At 40.7% G+C, this 16,259-nt stretch overlaps 1 protein-coding gene across 1 annotated transcript in view; it reads right to left on the bottom strand.

The window, feature by feature from the left end:
• POLA1 (DNA polymerase alpha 1, catalytic subunit) overlaps positions 1-16,259 on the bottom strand; it is a 1,417,985-nt gene that overhangs the window by 1,129,481 nt on the left and 272,245 nt on the right. Inside the window, exon 18 of the mRNA XM_053705268.1 lies at positions 11,186-11,302. Coding sequence (XP_053561243.1) covers positions 11,186-11,302 — 117 coding nt within the window. The remainder of the gene's footprint in view (positions 1-11,185; positions 11,303-16,259) is intronic.

Raw genomic sequence — 16,259 nt, 5'->3', positions numbered from 1 at the left:
GCTAAGAGGTAGATTGTTGTGAGCAGAGGTGACCTATTTTGCAGTGTTATTATATGTTCAGAAATAGAGTATAGCAAAGCACGCTGGAAAGATGCCATTATTTCTCTCCTTCTTAGGGTATTTACTGGTTGAAATGCAAGTTTGCAATGGTCTGATGTGAATAACTCATTTTTTTTTTTCTAGCAACTGTACTCTCACATAACTATTTGTCCGGAACATGAGCCCTTTCTTGATCTCTCATAGCAATTGTAGCTTAGGGATTGAGGTACAAAAGTGGAAAAGTGTTCCAGAAAGAGAGAATCTTGTTGCTTTTCTTAGCCAACAATTTAAAGAGAATGTTTTTTGAATAGATGCTCCTGTTGCAGGGGGTGCAAAATGTTTGCCTACAAGTAAATACCACAAACAAAAATTGGGCATCTAAAATAGAGCTGGAATACTAAAATATGCTCGCATTGCAGTAATAATATCAGTGAGAAACCATATAACAAAAGTATACTACGGAGTTTGTTGGGAATTGTTCCTGTCCCAGTATTCGCAATATTATGAAAGGAAAACATCAAACAGTCAAAGACTGTTTATCCAGGGCCCAAGCTAAAAAGAATCGTAAAGCCACAAACCAGGAAGTCATGGCTTCAGCTGCGGATCAAGATGGCACGCCTGAAGACTCCCAAGTGGACCAAATAGATATTCCTTCTACTACCCTGGTGGGGCAAATAAGAGAGATATTTCAAACGGAATTGAGATCAGCAATAGCAGAACTGAAGTCAGACATTCTGAGTATCGGTAACAGAACTTCAGTGATTGAGGACAAAGTAGATGAAGTTATAGAGGACCTGACGGAAGTTCACTCTATTATGACCGAACAGGAAAAGCAGATCTCAACATTAGAATCCCAAATTGAAGACCTGGAGAATAGGTCTCGAAGATCTAATATTAGGATCCGTAATCTACCAGAAACATTTGATAACCTTCAAGAAGTGTTGCCTACTATTTTCAGGAAAATGCTACCTGACATAGAGGAGAATCTCTTATTGATGGACAGAGCTCACAGAGCCTTAAATAGGCCCCAAAACCCTAATGCATCCAGAGACGTCATAATCAAGTTTCACTACTTCTCGACTAAAGAGAAGATAGTACAAGCTTCAAGAAAGCTTCCACTATTTGAATTTGAAGGTCACAAGCTACAGTTCTATTCGGATCTATCACCAACTACTTTAAAGAAGCGCAGAGATCTAAAGCCAGTGGTTGAGGCCCTGCAGAAAGCCAAGGTGAAATATTGATGGTCATTTCCCTTCCGACTTATCTGTACACATCATAATACCTCATACTCCTGTATCAACTTAGAGGAAGGTATAAAAATGGTGAAGCAAATGAAAATACCAATGGAAGAAACAGCCCTACCATTACCTCAAAGAGCTCCTAAGAAAAGAACTCAGCGGATCTGGGAGAGGGAAGCAAGACCACAAACTCCAAGAAAGCGATCTCAGCTAGCTGAATATGTTGATCCTGGTTAAATGTGATCAAAGAACTCAGTTGATCAATACTTGCAGAGCTCCCCCCAATAGGGTATGCCTGATTAAGGGAAGTTCTATGTTGATACACCCAAACTGAACCTTTTGGGATATCAGAGACCTAAAGAAATATTACAGTGAAATGAAAAGTTAAGGTTGTGTTTAATATTATTAAGAAAAAAGTAAGAAATCATTACCCGTTGGTTAGTTACAGCTCCACAAAATTATTTAGAAAAGTTATGGACATTGTAGTGGATAAAATAACAATGACTCCAATTACAGAAAAGGTGTTTAACAGTTAATACGGAGCGGAGCTCGACAATATTACTACTGTCGTTTGAATGTTAGAGTATCAAAAGGCTATGAGACAGATTAGATGTACTGTATGGTTAGGATAAGATTTACTTGTTTAATTACTCATGTGAATGTATTGTATAAGGAAGTGCACCCCCGATGCAGGAGAGCTGTTCTAAATTAATGTTGGTTATGTATCACTTACAGATACAATTGATTGTTTTTTTCTCTTTCTTTACTTTTACTTCTCTTCTTTTCTCTTTCCGTCTCTCTTCTCCCATGGTCACTGGTGGGTTATCCTGGCTTGAGATTACTGACAGAGACACAAAGGTCAACATCCACGCTAAGATGGGTAAGAATATGGTCGATACCAGCAGAGGAACACAGTTAAGTACGCTATATCACATTAGTCTACATACAAACTAAACAATGTCTCTTAAAATAATATCACACAATGTGAGGGGTCTCCACTCACATATAAAAAGGAAAAAAGCTATAGCAGAGTACAAGGCGTTAAACGCGCAGGTGATTATGCTTCAAGAAACACACTTTACTAGTGTTACTACCCCAAAATATTGGGATGCAGCTTTCCCAACTCAATACCATGCAGTAGGAGCTAAAAAGAAAGGAGGGGTTTCTATCTTAATACGAGCCACCCTGGGATTTCAGGAGGAGGAAGTGATCAGAGACCCGGGGGGGAGATTTCTCATCTTGAAAGGTAGGATTCAAGGTAGCCCTATAATCTTAGGTAACATTTATGCTCCCAATGAGGATCAGGGAAGGTTTATAACCAAGATTAGTAAAATACTAACCTCATGGAAGAAATACAAGATAGTCCTCGGAGGGGATTTTAACCTCACAATAAACGATCAAGTAGATAGGTCCCCAGCACCGCACAAACCCTCCTCAAAAATTTTAAGCGACTTAATTTTAGACCATAACTTAATAGATGTATGGCGTATATGTAATAGATCAATGAGAGGCTTTACCTATTATTCAGCTGCACACCAATCATACTCTAGGATTGATTATATCTTTATTAGCCAAATTCTATGCCCTTTATTGATAGACACAAATATATCACAAACATCCTGGTCGGACCACTCTATTGTTGAGGTCTCTTTGAGGGGGTTCTTTGACCCCTCAAGACAAAGAAATTGGACGCTAGATATGCATTTATTAAAGGACGAAGTTATCTCCCAAAAATTGATCAGATCTATAAAAGAATACTGGCAAATAAATAAGAGTTCCACAGAAAATCCATTATATGCTTGGGGGGCTTTCAAATCGTACCTCAGGGGTATACTTATTAGAGAAAAAGCCCTTTTAACCAATAAGAAAAAAGATATCCTCCGACAGAAAAAATTAGAACTCGATAAACTTCAGAAGACCCACATACATAATAGAACAGAAGCAGGTGCTAAAGCAATCATTGCTAAAAAAGCTGAAATAGATGCTATATTAAATGAGGAGGCTTTATCTTCTTTGAGAATAATAGACGCACAATACTTCATATACGCAAACAAGCCTGATCGAATGTTAGCTAGGAAAATTAGAAATATAACTCGTACCTCCTCTGTTCCCCAACTGCAAACTCAAGAGGGGCATCTCCTTAACGATCCCCCACAAATAGCCAATGCCTTTGCTGATTTTTACCAATCCTTATATAATCTTCAGATAGATGAGTCTAAAACTAGAGTCACACAAATTAAAACCTTTTTAGCAGAAAGTAATATTCCTCAGCTAGACGAGGACCACGCAAGCCAATTAGACGCCCCAATTTCGCCTAGGGAAGTTATGATTGCAATCAAACAAATTAAAAGTAACAAAGCTCCAGGTCCAGATGGGTATTCGGGGGGATTCTATAAGAAGTTTTCCATAGACTTAGTCCCACATTTAGTTGAATCCTTTAACTATATACTACGGGGAGGTTTTGTCCCGCCAGACCTTTTATCGGCAAGAATCTGTGTGGTGCCTAAACCGGGTAAAGACAAATTTCATTGTAAAAACTATAGGCCTATCTCTTTAATAAACCTAGACCTCAAGCTTTTCACTAAAATACTGGCCAATCGGTTAAACCCATTGCTGACCAGTCTGGTTAACCCCGATCAAGTCGGCTTCATAAGAGGGAGGGAGGCCCCCGATAATATTAGGAAGATAATTGACTTATTCGACTATGCAAATAAAGAGAGAACGCCTTCTCTGTTCCTGTCGTTGGACGCAGAGAAGGCGTTCGATAGGATCCTTTGGGACTACATGTTTTTAACATTACAGCAGTTTGGGATAAATGGAAACTTCTTAAAGGCAATTCAAGCATTATATACGACCCCGTCAGCTTTTATCAGACTGTCGGGTTACCAATCCAAATCAATCAAGATTCGAAATGGAACACGACAGGGGTGTCCCCTCTCCCCATTACTTTTTGCCCTTTGTATAGAGCCGTTAGCAGCGACCATTAGAAATAAAATAGACATTACAGGAATTCAAATTGGCGACACGGTACACAAACTTGCATTATTCGCTGATGATGTAATATTGACTATCACTAAACCTATGTTGTCCCTTCCCCCACTTTATAAATTACTGTCAGACTTTGGGAGACTATCCGGATATAGGATAAACAATGACAAATGCGAGGCACTAGAGACTCATCTTCCAGAGGTAACAAAAAAACTACTCGCGATAAACTTTGATTTTAAATGGGCTTCCTCTAGCATTACATACCTAGGCATTGCCATACCAAATAACCTAGACCACTTATATAAACTAAATTATAAAAAAATGTTTGCACATCTTAAAAGGGAAATGGCAACTTGGTCCACTTATAAAGTATCTTTTTATGGCAAAATAGTGATTACAAAAATGATAATACTGCCTAAGCTACTCTATCTGTTTAGAGCATTACCTATTAACGTCTCTCAAGAGGATATAAATGATATTCAAAGGTGTGTGACAAGGTTTGTTTGGGCCAATAAAAAGGCTAGAATTAACAGAAAAACATTGTTACAAAGTAGGGAACGAGGAGGATTGGGTGTGCCCGACCTACAAAAGTATTTTTGGGCAGCTAGGTTAGCACAAACCTCGCTCTGGAATATTAGAGAGGATGACATAATGTGGGTGAAATTAGAGAGTGATATGGTACGACTATATCCGATTTATCAGATTCTGTGGACACCCAAACGAGATAGACCATTGAATTGGTCCACTTACCTTTCCATAGCACATACTATTAAGATATGGGATACTCTGCAGGGACGATTCAACCTACATACAGCTAGATCTATAGCTACGCCGCTAACCTTGCCGTCTGTTCAGATTCCAAAAGCAATAAGCAGTATTTGGGCTAACAAGGGACTTTACCGAATAGCTGATATTTTGATGAACTCTAACACCATTTCTTTTGAGAAATATAATTCTATCCAACCGATATTACCGGGCTCCTGGCTACACTACATACAGCTGAAATCTAGGATCAGGGAGATAGGTAGACCACCTTCACACACCGAACTTACCCCCTTCGAAAAGCTATGCCTATCAACAAACAGAACTAAGGGAGCTATATCAAGTCTATACAGCTTACTAAATACTAATAGCTCAGGAGACAAATTAAATTTTATAGAAAAATGGGAAGAGGAGGGACAGTTTGTAAAAGAGCCTCTAGAATGGTCTGAAATTCTAAAAACGGGTCAGGCATGTTCTATCAGCGCCAATTTGAAAGAAAGCTATATTAAGGTGGCATATAGGTGGTACCTACATCCCAGCAGAACACAATGGACAGATAAAACCCCCAAACATTGCTATAGAGGCTGTGGAGATCTCGGCTCCTATACACATATGTGGTGGTCTTGTACAGAGGTGCAGAGGATTTGGTCACAAACTAACAATCTCCTGACTGAGATACTAAATAGACAAATCACTCTAAATAAGGAACAGGCTCTGCTGCACTTCCCGATTGAGGGCCTTACCAAAGCTAACTCAAAGTTGGTGGGAATGATCTGCACAGCTGTCAAGACCACAATTGCAAGGTTCTGGAAGTCTTCGGTACCTAGCTTCAACCTCATAATAAATAAAATTAAGTATTATTATCAAATGGCAGACATTTCCACCACCTTACTTGACACTAGAATAGAGTTCCTCCAGATTTGGGAGGATTGGATAATTTGGATAGATACACAACGAATGAAGAATAGACGTAGCATACAGGTAACGGAGGCTACACAGACAGAAAGAGTGGCGAGACAGGTTGATGCCCACTAGTGACACATGTTCTTGACCTTTCACTCTTCTCCCTATTGAATGGGAGATTCTTTTCCCCTCCTTTTTTTCTACTCTTTATTATCCTTTTTCTGTTTCACTCTTAATATCTTACTATAAGAGAATTCAAATAAGAGAAAATGTTTTGCAGTTTTTGTTTTCTTGAATGGAAATATGCGGGGTCTTCCCCCAAAGATGACGAATAATACTATGGCAATAATATGATTTAATATGTGCGTAGTGGTGGACCTGTATGAGTGAAATGGTTCATCATGATTGTACCGCATTCTCTGTATAACAAGAATTGTCACACTTCTGTATATGCTAAATATGTAATGGAATTTGTTATCTTTTTCTCAATAAAAAAATTTTTGCGTTAAAAAAAAAAAATAGGAGGGGGAGAGAACGGCACACCTGGTCTATCCCATTCCTTAGTAATAATTTCTGTAAACCTTTAAGGTATTGGAAAAACATCAGTGTAAACAGGTACTGCATAGTATTTATTCAATCTACACAATTTCTCTGGCACTGCAATTGTATCACAGTCATTCAGAGCAGTTAAAACCTCCCTGAGCAACACGCGGAGGTGTTCAAGCTTAAATTTAAATGTAGATATTTCAGAATCAGGTTGAATCCTCTTCCCTGAGTCCGAAAAATCACCCACAGAAAGAAGCTCTCCTTCCTCAGCTTCTGCATATTGTGAGGGGGTATCAGACATAGCTCTTAAAGCGTCAGTAAGCTCTGTATTTCTTCTAACTCCACAGCTGTCTCGCTTTCCTCGAAACCCAGGTAGTCTGGATAATACCGCTGACAGTGTATTATCCATGACTGCCGCCATGTCTTGTAAAGTAAACGCCATGGGCGCACTAGATGTACTTGGCACCTCTTGAGCGTGAGTCCCTTGAGCGGCATTTAAAGGTTCTGACACGTGGGGCGAGTTAGTCAGCATAACTTCCCCCTCGTCAGATTCCTCTCGATATTGAGGCATCCTGCAATAACCTTTTTTAGCAATCCGGTGCAGAGAGAGCCACTCTGTGGCCCTCTCTGCACCGGACATCACCGGCTAAATCCGTTGGTGGGTGGGAGCCGGTTCGGGAGGCGGCCATCGATGGCCCTGATGATGTGTAGGGGGGCAGGATCGTGGGCGGGGGTGGGCGCGTGCACGGGGAGGGAGCGGGTGGGAACCGCTACACTACAGAAAAATTATGTATTAAAAGTTTTAAAAATTAGTTTTATTTATGTAAAAATACATTAGTCAGGGGGTGGGGGATTGGTCTGTGGGGGGGGGGAAGCTACACTGCAGAAAAAGAACATAAAAAAAAAAAAAAAAAAACATTTCTCTTGCAAACTGGGTACTGGCAGACAGCTGCCAGTACCCAAGATGGCCCCCAATAAGGCAGAGGGGGGGTTAGAGAGCTGTTTTGGGGGGATCAGGGAGGTTGGGGGGCTAAGGGGGATCCTACAAAGTAGCATATGTAAATATGCTAAAATGTATTTTATTTTATTTAAAAAAAAAAAAAAAACTTATTTTAGTACTGGCAGACTTTCTGCCAGTACTTAAGATGGCAGGGACAATTGTGGGGTGGGGGAGGGAAGGGAGCTGTTTGGGAGGGATCAGGGGGTCTGATGTGTCAGGTGGGAGGCTGATCTCTACACTAAAGCTAAAATTAACCCTGCAAGCTCCCTACAAACTACCTAATTAACCCCTTCACTGCTAGCCATAATACACGCACTTAGCGGCCTTCTAATTACCTAAAAGCAACGCCAAAGTCATATATGTCTGCTATTTCTGAACAAAGGGGATCCCAGAGAAGCATTTACAACCATTTGTGCCATAATTGCACATGCTGTTTGTAAATAATTTCAGTGAGAAACCTAAAATTGTGAAAAATTTAGCGTTTTTTTTTAATTTGATTGCATTTGGCGGTGAAATGGTGGCATGAAATATACCAAAATGGACCTAGATCAATACTTGGGGTTGTCTACTACACTACACTGAAGCTAAAATTAACCCTAGAAGCTCCCTACATGCTCCCTAATTAACCCCTTCACTGCTGGGCATAATACACGTGTGGTGCGCAGTCGCATTTAGCAGCCTTCTAATTAGTAAAAAGCAAAACCAAAGCCATATATGTCTGCTATTTATGAACAAAGGGGATCCCAGAGAAGCATTTACAACCATGTGTGCTATAATTGCATAAGTTTTTTGTAAATAATTTCAGTGAGAAACCTAAAGTTTGTGAAAAAAATTGTGAAAAAGTGAACAATTTTTTTTATTTGATCGCATTTGGCGGTGAAATGGTGGCATGAAATATACCAAAATGGGCCTAGATCAATACTTTGGGATGTCTTCTAAAAAAAATATATACATGTCAATGGATATTCAGGGATTCCTGAAAGATATCAGTGTCCCAATGTAACTATCGCTAATTTTGAAAAAAAGTGGTTTGGAAATAGCAAAGTGCTACTTGTATTTATGGCCCTATAACTTGCAAAAAAAGCAAAGAACATGTAAACATTGGGTATTTCTAAACTCAGGACAAAATTTAGAAACTATTTAGCATATGTTTTTTTTGGTGGTTGTAGATGTATAACAGATTTTGGGGGTCAAAGTTAGAAAAAGTGTGTTTTTTTCCATTTTTTCCTCATATTTTATAAAAAAAATTTATAGTAAATTATAAGATATGATGAAAATAATGGTATATTTTGAAAGTCCATTTAATGGAGAGAAAAACTGTATATAATATGTGTGGGTACATTAAATGAGTAAGGGGAAAATTACAGCTAAACAAAAACACTGCAGAAATGTAAAAATAGCCTTGGTCCCAAACGGACAGAAAATGGAAAAGTGCTATGGTCATTAAGGGGTTAAAAAACGGATAAAAAAAAACTATAGACGTTTTTTTAACAGTCACAACACACTGCCACAGCTCTGCTGTGGCCCTACCTTTCCATACAAACGACTTTGGAAAGCCTAAAAGCCCTTTAGAGAGGTCCTATAGCATTCAGGAGACTTCTTGAGGGAAGCTGGATGTCTCAGTCTGCAAAAGTTACTGCGCAATTAAGCGCTAAATTAGGCCCCTCCCACTCATGTCTACACAGTTCTAGGCAAATCTAAGCCAGCCATGTGGAAAAAACTAGGCCCCAATAAAGTTTTATCACCAAAACATATATAAAAACGTTTAAACACTCCCAGCAAACGTTTTATATTGAAAAATAATAAGAGCATTACCTCTGACAGCAAGCATGATACCAGTCGCTATTAAATCACTGTAATCAGGCTTACCTTAAATAAATCTGGTATCAGCAGCATTTTCTAGCATTTACATTCCTCTAGAAAAAATTTAGACTGCACATACCTCATAGCAGGATAACCTGCACGCCATTACCCAGCTGAAGTTACCTCTCTCTTCGGTTATGTGTGAGAACAGCAATGGATATTAGTTACAACCTGCTAAGATCATTAGAGACCACAGGCAGATTCTTCTTCTATTTTCTGCCTGGGACCAAAATAGTACAACTCCGGTACAATTTTAAAAATAAACTTTTGATTTGAAGAAAAAGCAACTACATTTCACCACATCTCTCTTACTGCTTCCATGCTTGTCGAGAGTTGCAAGAGAATGACTGGAGGTGGCAGTTAGGGGAGGAGCTATATAGACAGCTCTGCTGTGGGTGATCCTCTTGCAACTTCCTGTTGGGAAGGAGAATATCCCACAAGTAATGGATGATCCGTGGACTGGATACACCTTACAAGAGAAATAACATTAGGCAAAATATTCAATTTCCACAATGTAACAGTTTCAGTAAAGAAAAGCAAAAGCAGGCATAATAGCTTTCAAAAAAACTATGAAAACAGCAAGCAATAGAGGGAGAGGAGTAAAAATTACTAAATTTTTGCGCCAAGTATGATGCACAACGCAAAAAAGGGGGAAAAATTGGCGCAAAAACTATCACCAGGAAATAACACAATTTGCGTCATAGCAAGCGCAATTTTGCGCCAAACAACTAGTGTGAAAGACACCGGAAATGACAAAACATGCGCCAACGGCGCAACTTTGCGCTCAAAAAAATTTTGTGCCAAAAATGATGCAATAAATAACAGCATTTTGCGCCCTCGGGAGCCTAGGTTTGCCCACAAAAAATGTAAGTCAAATTGAAAAAGACTGAACCCCAGGTAAATAAACTTCCCACACATGATTCTTATACTGAAACTGTTTAGACTGCAAAAGGGAAATATACATAGACCTGACTCATGGCAAATATAAGTAAATACATATATTTAAAACTTTACATTAATACATAAAGTGCCAAACCATAGCTGAGTGTGTCTTAAATAACAATATGTACTTACCAAAAGACACCAATCCACATATAGCAGATGGACAAACCAGTACTGAAAAAGTATTAGCAGAGGTAATGGTATATAGGAGTATATCGTTAATCTGAAAAGGGAGGTAGGAGATGAATATCTACGACTGATAACAGAGAACCCTTGAAAAGATTTCTCGCAAGGAAAACCATAAAATCAATAGGCAATACTCCCTTCACATCCCTCTGACAAACACTGTACTCCGAGAGGAATTGGGCTTCAATATGCTGAGAAGCGCTCATCATAAGAAAAATCAAGCACAAACTTACTTCACCACCTCCATAGGGAGGCAAAGTTTGTAAAAACTGGATTGTGGGTGTGGTGAGGGGTGTATTTATAGGCATTTGAGGTTTGGGAAACTTTGTCCCTCCTGGTAGGATTGTATATCCCATATGTCACTAACTCATGGACTCTTGCCAATTCCATGAAATAAATTAACATTTTTAAAAATGTATTGCTGAAATTATTAAATACATATTGTATTATGCAACTAGTTTGTGCTTTGGATAGCAGAAAAAGTTATAATATAATTATTAGGAAGTATTACACTACCCCAACCGGCTACTTTATAATGCCACCAGCTGGCAAACAAAATGTATGGATAACACTGTATTACAATCAAAATGAAAGCAAACAGAAGTGTGTTAGTGTTATTTCACTACTAAACTTTTAAAAATAATTGTTTACTTTAATTTTAAAATATTGTACATATGAATAATAAGAACATAGAACAATTAAAAAAATATAGACATACCCCAAGCTTTGGCATAACAGATCTCCTTAGTCTTCCAATCTTTGACCAAAAAGGAACTTTGCACGAATTGATCCGCTGCAGTAATACTTCAAGATCAAAACCATAGATATCATGGCCCTAGGAAAACATTTTATTACAATGGTACAAATTAAAAACAGAATTTATGTTTACCTGATAAATTACTTTCTCCAACGGTGTGTCCGGTCCACGGCGTCATCCTTACTTGTGGGATATTCTCTTCCCCAACAGGAAATGGCAAAGAGCCCAGCAAAGCTGGTCACATGATCCCTCCTAGGCTCCGCCTACCCCAGTCATTCGACCGACGTTAAGGAGGAATATTTGCATAGGAGAAACCATATGGTACCGTGGTGACTGTAGTTAAAGAAAATAAATTATCAGACCTGATTAAAAAAACCAGGGCGGGCCGTGGACCGGACACACCGTTGGAGAAAGTAATTTATCAGGTAAACATAAATTCTGTTTTCTCCAACATTGGTGTGTCCGGTCCACGGCGTCATCCTTACTTGTGGGAACCAATACCAAAGCTTTAGGACACGGATGAAGGGAGGGAGCAAATCAGGTCACCTAAATGGAAGGCACCACGGCTTGCAAAACCTTTCTCCCAAAAATAGCCTCAGAAGAAGCAAAAGTATCAAACTTGTAAAATTTGGTAAAAGTGTGCAGTGAAGACCAAGTCGCTGCCCTACATATCTGATCAACAGAAGCCTCGTTCTTGAAGGCCCATGTGGAAGCCACAGCCCTAGTGGAATGAGCTGTGATTCTTTCGGGAGGCTGCCGTCCGGCAGTCTCGTAAGCCAATCTGATGATGCTTTTAATCCAAAAAGAGAGAGAGGTAGAAGTTGCTTTTTGACCTCTCCTTTTACCGGAATAAACAACAAACAAAGAAGATGTTTGTCTAAAATCCTTTGTAGCATCTAAATAGAATTTTAGAGCGCGAACAACATCCAAATTGTGCAACAAACGTTCCTTCTTTGAAACTGGTTTCGGACACAGAGAAGGTACGATAATCTCCTGGTTAATGTTTTTGTTAGAAACAACTTTTGGAAGAAAACCAGGTTTAGTACGTAAAACCACCTTATCTGCATGGAACACCAGATAAGGAGGAGAACACTGCAGAGCAGATAATTCTGAAACTCTTCTAGCAGAAGAAATTGCAACTAAAAACAAAACTTTCCAAGATAATAACTTAATATCAACGGAATGTAAGGGTTCAAACGGAACCCCCTGAAGAACTGAAAGAACTAAGTTGAGACTCCAAGGAGGAGTCAAAGGTTTGTAAACAGGCTTAATTCTAACCAGAGCCTGAACAAAGGCTTGAACATCTGGCACAGCTGCCAGCTTTTTGTGAAGTAACACAGACAAGGCAGAAATCTGTCCCTTCAGGGAACTTGCAGATAATCCTTTTTCCAATCCTTCTTGAAGGAAGGATAGAATCTTAGGAATCTTAACCTTGTCCCAAGGGAATCCTTTAGATTCACACCAACAGATATATTTTTTCCAAATTTTGTGGTAAATCTTTCTAGTTACAGGCTTTCTGGCCTGAACAAGAGTATCGATAACAGAATCTGAGAACCCTCGCTTCGATAAGATCAAGCGTTCAATCTCCAAGCAGTCAGCTGGAGTGAAACCAGATTCGGATGTTCGAACGGACCCTGAACAAGAAGGTCTCGTCTCAAAGGTAGCTTCCAAGGTGGAGCCGATGACATATTCACCAGATCTGCATACCAAGTCCTGCGTGGCCACGCAGGAGCTATCAAGATCACCGACGCCCTCTCCTGATTGATCCTGGCTACCAGCCTGGGGATGAGAGGAAACGGCGGGAACACATAAGCTAGTTTGAAGGTCCAAAGTGCTACTAGTGCATCCACTAGAGCCGCCTTGGGATCCCTGGATCTGGACCCGTAGCAAGGAACTTTGAAGTTCTGACGAGAGGCCATCAGATCCATGTCTGGAATGCCCCACAGCTGAGTGACTTGGGCAAAGATTTCCGGATGGAGTTCCCACTCCCCCGGATGCAATGTCTGACTCAGAAAATCCGCTTCCCAATTTTCCACTCCTGGGATGTGGATAGCAGACAGGTGGCAGGAGTGAGACTCCGCCCATAGAATGATTTTGGTCACTTCTTCCATCGCTAGGGAACTCCTTGTTCCCCCCTGATGGTTGATGTACGCAACAGTTGTCATGTTGTCTGATTGAAACCGTATGAACTTGGCCCTCTCTAGCTGAGGCCAAGCCTTGAGAGCATTGAATATCGCTCTCAGTTCCAGAATATTTATCGGTAGAAGAGATTCTTCCCGAGACCAAAGACCCTGAGCTTTCAGGGATCCCCAGACCGCGCCCCAGCCCATCAGACTGGCGTCGGTCGTGACAATGACCCACTCTGGTCTGCGGAATGTCATCCCTTGTGACAGGTTGTCCAGGGACAGCCACCAACGGAGTGAGTCTCTGGTCCTCTGATTTACTTGTATCTTCGGAGACAAGTCTGTATAGACCCCATTCCACTGACTGAGCATGCACAGTTGTAATGGTCTTAGATGAATGCGCGCAAAAGGAACTATGTCCATTGCCGCTACCATCAAACCGATCACTTCCATGCACTGCGCTATGGAAGGAAGAGGAACGGAATGAAGTATCCGACAAGAGTCTAGAAGTTTTGTTTTTCTGGCCTCTGTCAGAAAAATCCTCATTTCTAAAGAGTCTATTATTGTTCCCAAGAAGGGAACCCTTGTTGACGGAGATAGAGAACTCTTTTCCACGTTCACTTTCCATCCGTGAGATCTGAGAAAGGCCAGGACAATGTCCGTGTGAGCCTTTGCTTGAGGAAGGGACGACGCTTGAATCAGAATGTCGTCCAAGTAAGGTACTACAGCAATGCCCCTTGGTCTTAGCACAGCTAGAAGGGACCCTAGCACCTTTGTGAAAATCCTTGGAGCAGTGGCTAATCCGAAAGGAAGCGCCACGAACTGGTAATGCTTGTCCAGGAATGCGAACCTTAGGAACCGATGATGTTCCTTGTGGATAGGAATATGTAGATACGCATCCTTTAAATCCACTGTGGTCATGAATTGACCTTCCTGGATGGAAGGAAGAATAGTTCGAATGGTTTCCATCTTGAACGATGGAACCTTGAGAAACTTGTTTAAGATCTTGAGATCTAAGATTGGTCTGAACGTTCCCTCTTTTTTGGGAACTATGAACAGATTGGAGTAGAACCCCATCCCTTGTTCTCTTAATGGAACAGGATGAATCACTCCCATTTTTAACAGGTCTTCTACACAATGTAAGAATGCCTGTCTTTTTATGTGGTCTGAAGACAACTGAGACCTGTGGAACCTCCCCCTTGGGGGAAGCCCCTTGAATTCCAGAAGATAACCTTGGGAGACTATTTCTAGCGCCCAAGGATCCAGAACATCTCTTGCCCAAGCCTGAGCGAAGAGAGAGAGTCTGCCCCCCACCAGATCCGGTCCCGGATCGGGGGCCAACATTTCATGCTGTCTTGGTAGCAGTGGCAGGTTTCTTGGCCTGCTTTCCCTTGTTCCAGCCTTGCATTGGTCTCCAAGCTGGCTTGGCTTGAGAAGTATTACCCTCTTGCTTAGAGGACGTAGCACTTTGGGCTGGTCCGTTTCTACGAAAGGGACGAAAATTAGGTTTATTTTTTGCCTTGAAAGGCCGATCCTGAGGAAGGGCGTGGCCCTTACCCCCAGTGATATCAGAGATAATCTCTTTCAAGTCAGGGCCAAACAGCGTTTTCCCCTTGAAAGGAATGTTAAGTAGCTTGTTCTTGGAAGACGCATCAGCTGACCAAGATTTCAACCAAAGCGCTCTGCGCGCCACAATAGCAAACCCAGAATTCTTAGCCGCTAACCTAGCCAATTGCAAAGTGGCGTCTAGGGTGAAAGAATTAGCCAATTTGAGAGCATTGATTCTGTCCATAATCTCCTCATAAGGAGGAGAATCACTATCGACCGCCTTTATCAGCTCATCGAACCAGAAACATGCGGCTGTAGCTACAGGGACAATGCATGAAATTGGTTGTAGAAGGTAACCCTGTTGAACAAACATCTTTTTAAGTAAACCTTCTAATTTTTTTATCCATAGGATCTTTGAAAGCACAACTATCCTCTATGGGTATAGTGGTGCGTTTGTTTAAAGTGGAAACCGCTCCCTCGACCTTGGGGACTGTCTGCCATAAGTCCTTTCTGGGGTCGACCATAGGAAACAATTTTTTAAATATGGGGGGAGGGACGAAAGGAATACCGGGCCTTTCCCATTCTTTATTAACAATGTCCGCCACCCGCTTGGGTATAGGAAAAACTTCTGGGAGCCCCGGGACCTCTAGGAACTTGTCCATTTTACATAGTTTCTCTGGGATGACCAACTTGTCACAATCATCCAGAGTGGATAATACCTCCTTAAGCAGAATGCGGAGATGTTCCAACTTAAATTTAAACGTAATCACATCAGGTTCAGCTTGTTGAGAAATGTTCCCTGAGTCAGTAATTTCTCCCTCAGACAAAACCTCCCTGGCCCCATCAGACTGGGATAGGGGCCCTTCAGAACCATTATTATCAGCGTCGTCATGCTCTTCAGTATCTAAAACAGAGCAGTCGCGCTTACGCTGATAAGTGTTCATTTTGGCTAAAATGTTTTTGACAGAATTATCCATTACAGCCGTTAATTGTTGCATAGTAAGGAGTATTGGCGCGCTAGATGTACTAGGGGCCTCCTGAGTGGGCAAGACTCGTGTAGACGAAGGAGGGAATGATGCAGTACCATGCTTACTCCCCTCACTTGAGGAATCATCTTGGGCATCATTGTCATTGTCACATAAATCACATTTATTTAAATGAATAGGAATTCTGGCTTCCCCACATTCAGAACACAGTCTATCTGGAAGTTCAGACATGTTAAACAGGCATAAACTTGATAAAGTACAAAAAACGTTTTAAAATAAAACCGTTACTGTCACTTTAAATTTTAAACTGAACACACTTTATTACTGCAATTGCGAAAAAACATGAAGGAATTGTTCAAAATTCACCAAATTTTCACC

This window comes from Bombina bombina, chromosome 3 (genome assembly GCF_027579735.1).
Source record: "Bombina bombina isolate aBomBom1 chromosome 3, aBomBom1.pri, whole genome shotgun sequence".
NCBI lineage: Eukaryota > Metazoa > Chordata > Amphibia > Anura > Bombinatoridae > Bombina > Bombina bombina.
The sequence above is the reverse complement of the archived record's forward strand: the minus strand, read 5'-3'. Positions and strand labels throughout refer to the sequence as shown.